The 12,592-nt window shown below is 39.0% G+C and overlaps 1 protein-coding gene across 2 annotated transcripts; it reads left to right on the top strand.

Moving 5' to 3' along the window:
• Positions 1–1,734: 1,734 nt before the first annotated feature.
• Positions 1,735–11,543, top strand: LOC117667063 (uncharacterized). Of its 2 annotated transcripts, XM_034420232.3 has the most exons (7): positions 1,735–1,963; positions 3,890–4,071; positions 5,600–5,716; positions 6,257–6,313; positions 7,855–8,001; positions 9,648–9,764; positions 10,927–11,543. In XM_034420232.3, the coding sequence occupies exons 2-7, from the start codon at positions 3,892–3,894 to the stop codon at positions 10,933–10,935; spliced, it is 627 nt and encodes a 208-aa protein (XP_034276123.1). In that variant the 5' UTR covers positions 1,735–1,963; positions 3,890–3,891; the 3' UTR covers positions 10,936–11,543. The 2 variants fall into 2 exon arrangements, with proteins under 2 accessions (XP_034276123.1, XP_087737611.1); XM_087881485.1 differs by lacking the exons at positions 7,855–8,001; positions 9,648–9,764; positions 10,927–11,543 and adding an exon at positions 7,281–7,417 and having other exon boundaries at positions 1,796–1,963.
• Positions 11,544–12,592: the final 1,049 nt, after the last annotated feature.

Raw genomic sequence — 12,592 nt, 5'->3', positions numbered from 1 at the left:
TGGGGATTGTAAAGGTATTTTGGTTACTTTAATATAATTTAGATGTGCTTGGTAAATAACTACACAAATATCATAACTTTTCAGACCAGCAATTCTCCAGAAAGTAATTCTGACCAGCAATTCCCCAGAACCATCAAAGAACATTATTCTGTGTGCAGTGAGCTGGGTGGAAGATTCCGTTATCATTTCACTCCAGAGAAAGGCTCAAAAACCGGGAAACCTGCCCAAGTGATTCCAGATAACCTGGTGTATTTCGTGAAGAAGAAAGGCATTGACAAAAGCCTGAAGGCCATTGGAGGAGATTCTATGATTGTTAATACTGGCTTTGAAGGTGGGGCCATGCACTGGGTAGAGGTCAAGCCAGAGCATCCACTCTGCTGGAGCTGATTGACTGGTCTGAAGGAGTATATGAGCCATCTTTGACGTGCAAACTGACTACAGCAGAAATAAAGAAGTTCATCAATGAACCAATGCAAGTACCACAGTGGCCCTGTCGTGCCCAATCAATAGAGTGATGCGTGAAACAGGTCACAGAGGCAGCAACCAGAGTGTATACACGTGAGAAACATGAGGATTATATCAGAGACAAAAGAAGCAAGTCGGAGGCTGATGTCGAAGAACGAATCAAAACAAGACTTGATGAAACTCACTTAAACATTTTGGTAACTCAGATAATTGCTTTCTGATGTTAGTTTAGGATTGCATGGATTATTATTTGCTTAGCTAGATAAGATTCATGTAGAAAAAAATGTTGATTTTTGTAGCGCAAGGTGTAATTTTGAGAAAATAAAGTTAACAGTATTTGTGGGGTATATGATCAGACATGGATTAACCATACCAAGCTAAATATTGTCGAGCTGCAAAAATAACAACACATTTGAATTCTTGGTGTAAAAACACATATTTTTAGAACCCCTCACTGAAAAAAAAATTGCAAAAATTAATGTTCACCCTATTAAATGACACACCCTACGTGCCTATTACAAAGGGATGAAAACTTGACTGGAGGGCCTTGCTTGAGGGATACAGAGTCCCATACAACGATGGGGCTAGCCGACCCCAGGAGTACTCCTCCCTGCTCCCCACCTGTATTAACAACTGCTACCCCCCCTAATCTTGGAATTTCTCACTTTTTGAAATGTAATGTTATGTTTGTAATTTTAAAACTTTTAAATTTTAAATCAAGTCTGATTTTAATGTTAATTTTATTAATAATATTGTACACTGTCCTGAAAGGAGAGGGTGGTTAAGAATTAGGAAATTAGGAGATAGACAGACAGACAGACAGACAGACAGACAGACAGACAGACAGATAGGCAGGCAGGCAGGCAGGCAGGCAGGCAGGCAGGCAGACAGATAGATGATAGCCAGGTAGGTAGGTAGGTAGGTAGGTAGGTAGGTAGGTAGAGATAGATAGATAGATAGATAGATAGATAGATAGATAGATAGATAGATAGATAGATAGATAGATAGATAGATAGGTAAGTAGGTAGGTAGGTAGGTAGGTAGGTAGGTAGGTAGGTAGGTAGGTAGGTAGGTAGGTAGGTAGGTAGGTAGTAGAGATGGACAGACAGACAGACAGATAGACAGACAAAACAAATAAATCTTATAAAGCAACATTTCCCTAAAATAGCACATGCACTTTTATTAGGAATAAAGTCATTTCTGAGAAATATCCCCAAATTAGCCGCTGCTGATGAACTCCGGAGCTGGGAAAGCAACAGCAACCTCTTTGCGCGCGCGCAGACGCGAGATTCGGTGTTTCGCCGCCCCTGCTGACCTCCGTTCCGTTTTCTTTCCCGGAAAAGTGATGCGAGCGAAACTGTCAGCAAGGGGTACCGACCGCAGCTGCCTGGTCTCGGGATCGGGAAACCGACGCGGGGAACGAAAGAGTTTGGGGTCTGTGGCAAGTGCCGGCCAAGGATTGCTAGCTTAGAGAAGGCAAGAAGCGGCTCTCTCGCGGGTGAGTGTCTCTCCGGCTCCTGATAGATCGGCGCTGTGTTTTTCAGTGGGAGGAAGGAGCGGGCGTGGGGAAAACAAGAAACTACGCGGGGTCAGAGAAGCGTGTTGCTTCCCTGGAGGCAAAGCCGAGTCAGAGCACACACCTAAACAATCGGTTGTGATCTTCTTTATTAGATCTTTTTATTAGCAAGAGTGTAGTGGAGAAGGAATACGGATTTCAATTGTTTTCTTAGGAGGAAGCAGCAAGCGCAGAAGCCCCGGTAGTATTGGCATCAGAGTTGAGCAGGGAAAGGGTTCCGCGTTCTGCACACAGGTATCCAGGCTAGAATTTCAATTTTGGCAATTTGTCCTCGAGGGTGGAACTTTTGCAGCAAAGTCGTTGGTAGGTTGATCATTTTAAAAATCTGGCCTGTGCTTTTGGAGGGCCAAGGTAGATGAGATCCCATCCTCAGATGTAAGGTCCTAGCTCCACTTTGGAGCACTGGTGGGATCCTCTATTCCCCACCCAGGCGGTCCATCTGGATTGAGTCTTGCTATTTGCTTTGGAAAGTCCATTAATGCAGTTGCTCTTTGTCTTAATGGCATCTCTTCCAGGTCGACCCTAAAGTTCTGCCAAATTTCCAGTCATATGCTGCTATTTTCATTTCCTTTCAGTTGTACAATCAAGAATGAATCAAGCAATTCACATACACGATCAACAGGTTGACTGGGGCCAATGCCCAAAAACAAAACATGAAATGTCTGTGGAGATGGTGAAATCAATTCCTAAAGAGGAAGAAATAGAAAATGTTCTTTCTAAAAACTTGTTTTGCTTTATCTTTAATAAGAGGGCTAGGAAACACACTGTAATTCTCGTACGCTTTCAGATGGAAGGCTTCTGAATATGATATGAAGGATGTGGGTCAGTTACACATGAAAAATAATGAAATATGGAAACCTTCCGGATTCCTACGAATGCAGTAGGAAATTGTACAATAAATCTTTGATTGAAGCACCATAAATCTAGGCTGGAATCCTACATTTCATTAAGCCAAAATGTTTAGTTTGAGCTTAGGGTGCTGTCTGAACCCACGAAATTGCCCCTTATTCAATACAGATAGTTCTTGACTTACGAGCACAATTAGGACCGTCTTTGCTAAATGATGTCATGAAGTGAGTCACAGCCTGTTTTACAATCTTTTATACCATGGTTATTAAGTGATACACATTGTTAGATGAAGGAGGTGGATCAGTTACACATGGAAAATAATGAAATATGGAAACCCTCTGGATTCCTATGAATGCAATAAGAAATTGCACAATAAAACCTTTTGATTGGAAGCACCAATCACTCCTAAAAGTAATCAACTGGTGATCAGCTTTGGAACTTGCTACTGTGGTTTAGTGAAGCTGGTGCTTCTTGTTTAGGTAGACACTTGGTTGCAAAACTGAAGTGGCTTATTAAGTTGGATATCAGTTCAGTTCTGGACCTACCATCCTTTCCACTCTGTCAATGACTTTGGTAAACAAGTAGCAGAAATGCTTATCAAATTTGTAAATGATGCTAAAATTATATATCCCCCTCTCGAAAAAATTGAAAATCATCTAGGTAAGGTTAGATAAATGGGCTAAAAATAATAAAATTGTGTTTACTGTAATGAAAACTAGTACAAAATTCTTAGAAATAGAAATCAAACAAACAGATATAGGATGGGGGGCTTTGTGAAACATTTATTGGAATGGTAGTTAATTGGAATCTGAGCCAGTTTGGTCTAATGGCTAAGGCACTAGGCTAGAAAGCGGTGTAATGTATCAAATATAATGGGAAAACAATTCCACTATTTTTTGAATTGGTCAGATTTATTTTAAATATCAGTTCACCGGGATTCTTATAAACTGGAACACATTCATGTTGGCTTTTGCTAATTATGCATTTGGTTTTCTTCAGAAATGGCCAGCACTGTGACAGAGCATGGAAATGTGAGGATCATCACTCAAACGGTCCAACAGACAGGTTCTCTGCCAACACCGACAGCTACAGTCAGAGTGGTTGACTCTGCTTCTGCAGCATCTCAGTTCCTACTAACCCATAACAAAAAGATCAAGAATACTCTGCTCAATGTAATTGGGGTAAGGCCCTCTAGATTTGTCCAATTAAGCCCAAATTCTGTGAAGGCCTCTCCATTTCTCTGTGTGAAACAACTCAGGTCCTCAAGACCATTCAAGAAAGACTTGTCAAATTGAATTATAAGTAGAATCACAGACTTTCATTTTTATGTGATTATGCTAGCGACCGAAAGGTACACTACATTTTTATTGGGAGTTCCTTATGTAGAGGGAGAACATAAAACTCATAAAAACTCATCTCTTTCAGTTAGCCGGTCTCTCTTGATTTTATGATTTTATGGTTGATTTTAAATTTTGATATGGATTTTAAATTGATAAATTTTAAACTATGGGCCAAATTTAATTATTTTAAATCTATTTTTAATCGTACTTTATGTATAAATGTTTTATTTTGGCTGTTCACCACCCTGAGTCCGAAAGGAGAAGGGCGGTATAGAAATTTGAATAATAATAATAATAATAATAATAATAAAATAACATGGTTTAATCCTTCCTCTCCATATTCCGGAGTTCTATTCTAGTAGAACCAACTACCTGGACTGCTACACCTACATTTTTTGCATAATCCCTAAATAAGAAGTTTATACCTCAAAGACATTACAGTTATTTTTGTGTTAATATGGTTTTAGCAGATATTTTTTGCTATTGTACTACTTCTATTGGGATTGTTGGTAATCAGATATATAAGAATAACCTTGGACTGCTTGCAAACTTAGAAAGATTTTTGGTTTTGGAGGGCCTTGGAGACGAACTTCTACTTTTTAGCATGGCATCCCTAAAGGAGTCAGTATTGCTAGACCCCTCTTAATGGCTTGGTTTTTCCTTAACCAATGCTCAAAGTCCATTCTACATTTCTTTTTCTTTTTTTTTAAAGTGAGGATTGTATTTAAAAAAGGAAAGGAAAGCCAGAGGAGGAGAGGCAGCAACACAAGGAGGGCACTGGATGGTCTGTCTCCAGCTACAGCCCTTGCAAATAATCTGTGCTGAAATCCCAAGAACATATTTAAGGAGTTAATCATTAACCATTTAGTTGAGATGAGGGTACTGGTTTTATTTATAATTCTGAGTGTGGTTTTCATCTCCCACCAAACTCCTTTTTTTAAATATTGCTCTCTTATCCAAAATACTCTTTCTAATAGAGGAAAAACGTGATTTTGTAGGAAATTTCTCATTAAAACTTTTGACATATTTGGGATTGCATAGCACAAAATACTCCTTGGGTTTGTTAGATGGTGATGTTAATGCTTTAGACATCTAAATATACTGCTCAAAAAAATAAAGGGAACACAAGCAGAAGACATCCGAGATCTGAATGAATGAAATAGCCTTATTAAATACTTTGTTCTTTACATACAGTAGTTTATACACTGCTCAAACAACTAAAGGGAACACAAAACTACTGTATGTAACGAACAAAGTATTTAATAAGGCTATTTCATTCATTCAGATCTCGGATGTCTTCTGCTTGTGTTCCCTTTATTTTTTTGAGCAGTGTATATTACTCGCACCCTCTTTTCTTTTTTTCCTTCAGATCTTACAGATTGTTTTTGGAGCTACCCAGGTGAGCTTTGGGATTGCCCTGACAGCAGCTCAAGAAAGCTTCACCATCACTGTGCAAAGTGGCATTTACTTCTGGATTGGGATCCTGGTAAGCAAACTTTTTGAGAAGCACAAAGGTTTACCAATCTTCAGTCTGTAGAAGCTTCTGCAGGGTTCTGTATAGTTTCAGAATCAGGGAGAGATCTAGAAAACCCCCTCCCCCCAGTAGACAATATGTTTGTTCAGCACAAACTTTTCCTTACACGTTTTTTTCCAACTTGGTGCTTTCCAGATATCTTAGAATTCAGTTCCCATAATATCAGTGCTGGTTAGAAAGCAGTGAAGTTAAAATCCAATGCAAGCCAGACACCAGGTTAAGGGATACATAGTTTGATATAGAGGACGTGTAAGTTTCTGAGCATATTTCACACAAATTCAACTGGCATGCCTTGACCTACCTATAAGGGAAACTGGAATAGGCTTTTTCTCATCTTTTAGTTGCCTTCAGCACTTAGTGCTTGAGTAAGGAAGAGGGATGTAAATCGAGTTAATTAATAAATGTCTAGTAGGAACAGCCTGATTCTAGGAGCACTGGTTCTGCAATGTAAAATAGGCTCATCCTTATGTTTGTTTTTCTTTGCTTTTGTAGCTCTTGATCACTGGGTCCTTGTTGTTAGAAGTTGAGAAAAGACAGTCTGATCTGCTAGTGAGTATGTCGCCAGATATATCAGTCTGGCTTTGTTTTCTCTCCCTCAGGTAAAGCCACCTTAGCATGAAGTAATAAAGAGAGAGCTGGCTTCACTACTTCACTGCTCTCATCTACCCTTGCAGCCCACTAAAAAATTCCTGTTTGGGCTGATTCAGGTCTCTGGGATGGAGATTGACTTAGAGATTTAGTAAGTACAGAGGAAAGGCCCCTTGAAAGAACTGAATCATCCTGCAGCCCAAAGCAAAATAATCTTGGAGGACAGTGCCTGAGAACAGAGGGAAAGATGCTTGCCCACACTACCGTATTTCCCCGAAAATAAGACCCTGTCTTTTTTTTTTTTAACCCCGAAATAAATACTTGGCCTTATTGCCATGCACACAAAAGCCCAATTGGGCTTATTATCAGGGGATGTCTTATTTTGAGGGAAACAGGATAGTATAAAGTGTCTAAGCAAATTCAAGGAATTATCTGAATATGCCACCAAGAGAATGATTAGTGACACATGTTAGATTGTATCTACAGGAAAACCAGCACTGGATTAAGGGAAGGAACACTACTTTAACACCAATATAGTTAAAGAAAATTCACGGCTGCCTCACATCTGAGATGGAGGTTATTTGAAAGCAATATCATGAGGTGGTTGGGGGGGGGATTCACTGGTGCCTTTGTGCTGCAATTAGCCTCAAATGGGAAAAGACTCACATTTGATCAAGATAACTAAAGGAATGTCTGCATGAAGAGTTTGCACCAGTTTAGAATCAGCTCTGGACATTTGATCATATGCCGACCTGTTTTGGGGAACTAGGTCAATGTCTTCCTAGCTCTGCATTGTTTTAGTTGAAACTGGAGCAAAACTGTTTTCTCCCTTTAAATTATGGTTGCTCCAATGAGTTTACGGATGGTATAATTTCTTCCTATTAGTAGAAATCAGAATTACTGACATGCTATCATTTCACTATTTTAGCTTGTAAGAGGCAAGGAGAGGCAATATGCAGGAGAAAAGGAACCGAATGCCAGGTGGAGGAGGGAGAAGGATGGTGTGGGTCATGGAAGGTGTTGAGTAGGCAGCTCAGCTCTGGAGAAATACAGGTGGGTGGGCTGGGGAAGATATGTGGAGGTTTATTTTTTCTCCTTCGTCCCTTCCTCGTTGCCTTCCTTCCTTCCCCTTTCCCATTTCACCAGACAGATAAATGGGTGCTGCCAAGGGAGGGGGAGGGAGCAAAGGATTGTGAATCTGTCTGGGAAACCGTCACAAAATGTTGAAAATAAGGATCATGTGACCGGAGCAGCAGCCCATCATTACAGCAGCAGCCAGTACCATGAAGCAGCCACAACTTTCTCAAATTTCATTCGGGAGTCATGAGTCCTGTATTTTGGATTCATTCTGTAAGTTAGTCCGTTTGAGGTACCTTGGTTCAAAAATGGTTGCCCTATGATGCATTTTGCCTGGTTAAAGATCATGACAAGAGTTTTAGTAGTATATAGACAGATGCTTCTAAGAGTTATACAACTAACCTTTATCTAATATATTGATGTAGGTGCATTCTGCTTTCTATGTCAACGTGACATTTTGTGTAGTTGGACTGGTTGCAATAATCCTACATGGTATTGAGATTGCACAAACTGTTAAAGAAGAAAACCCATGTGACTCGAAACCCAGTCACTACTGCCAAAATTTTCATCAGGTAAATTCCTGAACTACCTTCATGTGTACGTAGCAGCAATTGAAATGATTCTGACATAGTAAGATTCACACCTTACAAGACTCTTCAACTTGTCTAAATTTGATATAGATATGAGCCCTGTTCTCTATTATGAGATTTATTTTGTTTTGTACTGTTTTTGTGTCACTTGCAAAACTATAATTAAATTATGCTACACAGGTATTTTTAATTGGAAACAAATGCACTGAGTTAAGATACATTAAGCCATGATTTCCTTAATGATTTACCATGATTTGATAAGCAAACTGCAAATAACTAAATACATATGACATCCTAAGACACAAATTAGTGTTATCAATTCTCAGTGGTTGGGTCCACACAGTCAAAATTAAACATTATTTCTGAGTATAGTGTCTAAATCCAATTACTGTATTCTTTCTATACTGATTGAGAAACTCATGATATCATTTCTTGAATTTTGATTTATTCAACCTTCCCATCTTAGCATTTATTTCTTTGCAACACTTCCCTGCTTATCATCTCCCATAATGCAGCAGTAATTATTATGAGCATAACCATGCACATTCTATGCAACTCTTTGCTGCCTGCACTGTTCAGTTGCTAGCTTAAAGAAAAGATCTCATCTGAAGGGAGGGACGTGCATCCTGATGGCTTGCTGCTTTTTCAGTCTTCATAATCTTCATAAAAATTTGCTCAATAGATTTGTAGCTAGAAAAAAAATAGGAAAACTAGAAATACAAGGAAGAAGCTAACATAAGAGCTGTGGTGGCACAGTGGTTAGAATGCAGTACTGCAAGTTACTTCTGCTGACTGCTGGCTGCCTGCAATTTGGCAGTTTGAATCTCACCAGGCTCAAGGTTGACTCAGCCTTCCATCCTTCTAAAGTCGGTAAAATGAGGACCCAGATTGTTGGGTCTATACAGAGTCAGATATGCTGACTCTGTAAACCAATTAGAGAGGACTGGAAAGGACTGTGAAGCAGTATACAAGTCTAAGTGCTGTTGCTACCATGTTTCCCCCAAAATAAGACCCTGTTTTATATTTTTTTGATCCCTGAAATAAGCACTTGGCCTTATTGCCACCCGCTCAAAAGCCTGATTGGGCTTATTATCAGGGGAAGTCTTATTTTGGGGGAAACAGGGTATAAAAAGAAACTAAAAACCTGAAGAAGCAAAGAAGCCTAATGTGGTCACCACCTGCCTATTCAAGCAAGGTGGTACCCTAAGCAAAAGTCTGGAAAAGCACTTGTCTCGAATGGGAAGGATGAAGCTGAGGCAAGCAGAAGCCCATCCCCTCCGACTTCCTGACTGAGGTGATCACAGTAGGTAACTCCTGTAGTCTTCACCTGTACCCCCCTTTTAATTTCAGAGGGGCTCAGGCAATACTCCTGAGCAAAAAGAGCAAATAACCTCCAAGTTATCAACATATAAGCTAAATTTATATCAAGTGTAACTAAATTAAATAATTGAGTAATATTTGGGTTTTAAGTTAATTAATGGCTCTTCACTTCACTAAAATATAAATTCCTGTAGTTCCCAAACAACTATAATGATAATGTTTTCAATTTTATGGTTTATATAACAGAGGAATTTACAGTCAGGTGGAGTAATGGTAATCAGCAGAATTGCATGTGATTTTGCCCACAGACGCTGTCATTTGGCCTGAACTCTGTGTTCCTCATCTTTGTGTTTCTTGAAGTATCCTTAGCTATCACGGCCATCATTAGGCTCAAGATTCAAAAGCAACAGATCTATCAACGAATGGTGAGAATAAAAACTTTTGTCTGGGTTACTAATGTAGCAAATGTAGCAGTGGTGAAATCTAAAATTTGTTACTACCGCTTCTGTGGGCGTGGCTTGGTGGGGGGTAATGTGACTAGGTGAGCATGGCCATTTTTTTTTTTTACTTTTAAAACCATTTTTTCTACAACCTCTTCAGGGAAGAGGTTGTAAAAAAATGCTTTTAAAAAAAGGGTTTTTTTTCTTTTAAATGCCTCTGACGATCCCAGCTGAGTTGCCTGATCAGCAGAGGCTTTTTTTTTTTTTTTACTTTTAAAAGCATTTTTTCGGCCGAAGAGGTTGTAGAAAAAATGCTTTTAAAAGTAAAAAAAAAAGCCTCTGATGATTGTGCGGCTCAGCTGGGCATGGGGGTGGGGGGGCAGGGATTTTTGCTACCGGTTCTCCGAACCAGCCGCCTCCATCGCTACCAGATTGGGCGATCTGGTCCAAACTGGGAGCATTTCACCCCTGAAATGTAGTCTTAAACCAGGATTTTTGAGGGCTATAAAGGAGGAGAGCCGTTAATCAATGAGCTAGATAAACTGTGTTATCAAGGAGAGAGCCAACCTGAAACTAAAGAGAAATTTCCTGACAGTGAGAATAATTAATCAGTGGAACACCCTGCCTCCAGAAGTTATGGATATTCCAACATTGGAGGTTATTAAGAAGAGGTTGGACAGCCATTTGTTTGAAATGGTACAGGGTTTTCTGCTTGAGCAGGGGGTTGAGTAGAGTTAGAAGACCTCCAAGGTCCCTTCTAACTCTGTTGGAATTCTTTATAATCCATAATAGTAAAAAAAATCAGAAAAGTCCGATAGTAATTTTACCATCTAATAAATATTATTAAATCCACATCACTCTATACGCATGATGAAGTAAGCACAGCTCATGAAAGCTTATGCCTTTTGATAAAATACTTTAGTTGGAAAAGATGCACCAGGACTTCCTTCTGATTTTCAGGCTCTGGGGACTCTCAAATCCTAAACATCTTTCTGTTACCATTTAGAGATTCCCAAATGTTCTCCAGGCATTTTGATTCTACTATTTCGGGAATTATACAGAAAAATGAACTTCTTATTCCTGAGCAATTAAATAGTTAAAAACGTTTACAGATGTTAGATTAATCTTTATTGTGTGTGTTTTCCAGGCATCATGAAGACAAGTGGTTTCTCTTCTTCTGTCACACAATGCTGAATATTTACTCTAGATGCTTCCCTGGCTTGAAGCTACTGTATATGAGTGTGAGCTTCCTATCTTTACCTTCCCTTCTCTTGCTAAATCCCCAAAATCTGCCTCAACGCAGAAATGGAGAACAAGTTTTGTATTTGTTTATTATGAGCTTCTTCTATACAGGACAGCCACGAGTTTATCCTAAATGGAAGGCCTGTCACATTTCCTGCATTATGAAGCATCCTCCGTAGTTTCATCCATGTTCATATCCTGAAAAGCACCAATCATGATGTGTGCTGGCGGTTCTAAATTTTATAATACAAGGGCTTTACCATCACTCCCATTTGTAACTCTTTGGGGTCTTCATGAAGAAGAGATAGATTATCTGCAAGTGGTTTCCCCCTCCTCCCCCGCTAAGAGGCCATCTGTTTGGAATTGCCTTAAATTTGCATATTTTCCTCTGTGTGTTTGTACTAGGCAGAGCTTTTCCTAAGTAGGCTTCTGAGTTTTTTCAACTTTACTTTTTTTTATATATACGTAGTATTACAATTAAAAGATGACAGAAACTATCAAGAAGTAATGTTTAGAATAAAAAGGAAGAAAGAAAAGAAATAGGAAAAGCACAGAACAAGTGCAGAAAAGAAATATAAAGAAATGATTTCTGATTTTATAGAGTCGTGGTGGCACAGTGGTTAGAATGCAGTATTCCAGGTATAACTCACTGCCCACTCCAGGACTTAGATTCTGAGCAGCTCAAGGTTGACTCAAGCTTTCCATCCTTCAAGGGTCGGTAAAATGAGGACCCAGATTGTTGGGGGCAATAAGGTGACTCTGTAAACCACTTAGAAAAGCACTGTAAAGTGGTATATAAGTCTAAGTGCTACTGCTATTTTTATAGCAGTTATAAGCATAAATGTACATTAAGCTTTTACCCTATAGTTACAACACTTTTTACATTTTTTAAATAATAATTATTATTATTATTTTTAAAATTTGATTTATATGCCGCCCTTCTCCGGAGACTCAGGGCGGCTTACAATGCGTTTTATCTTCTAATGATCCAAACCATGTATGGTAATTTCATTTTTTTTTAGTTTCACATAAAAAGTCCATAAAGGTTTCCAATCAGCACTGGGCTGTATTATAAGAAATGCATTGATTAGAAATCAGAAAGGTGGTTTGTACTGAAAGCAGAGAAAGTAGTTCTGCTAAAATTAGTTTATTTTTGTTGTCCTGGAGTTTACTTTATTTTATTAAAAATACCGTAGTAAAAGAGAATGGGAGATATGTTACCAACTAATTACCAGGGATGTGCTGCCTTTAGGAAAAAAGGAAACTACCCCTGCCAAAGGAGGAATCGTTCAATTCATGGCTGAGAAGCAACCTATCAGGAACTTGAACCAAATTTCTTAAGCCTTGATCACATTGATATGATACAGAATTATTTCTGAACGCAAAAGAAACAAATGGTTATTGGCCAGCTTGTGCATTCAACAAATAAAGAACAGCCTAAACACTTATCTTGGTCCAGCATATGCCATTTACCTTAGTATCTCCACTTGTAGCAAAGGCTTAGCATTTAATTCTAATGAACACATTAGAATTAAATGTGTTCCACAGCTTCATAGATCCAATTTATCCAC

Source organism: Pantherophis guttatus, chromosome 1 (assembly GCF_059756535.1).
Source record: "Pantherophis guttatus breed Tessera chromosome 1, ASM5975653v1, whole genome shotgun sequence".
In the NCBI taxonomy this organism is placed as follows: domain Eukaryota; kingdom Metazoa; phylum Chordata; class Lepidosauria; order Squamata; family Colubridae; genus Pantherophis; species Pantherophis guttatus.
Note: the sequence above shows the minus strand (reverse complement) of the source record. Positions and strands in the feature narration are given on the sequence as shown.

What these genes read in the sequence shown, in the direction of transcription:
- LOC117667063 (XM_034420232.3), top strand. Translation starts at nt 3,892, where the DNA reads ATGGCCAGCACTGTGACAGAGCATGGAAATGTGAGGATCATCACTCAA. An exon ending in AAAGACAGTCTGATCTGCTA is followed by an intron (nt 6,314 to 7,854) that starts GTGAGTATGTCG and finishes ATATTGATGTAG; the next exon opens with GTGCATTCTGCTTTCTATGT. An exon ending in ACTGCCAAAATTTTCATCAG is followed by an intron (nt 8,002 to 9,647) that starts GTAAATTCCTGA and finishes TTTTGCCCACAG; the next exon opens with ACGCTGTCATTTGGCCTGAA.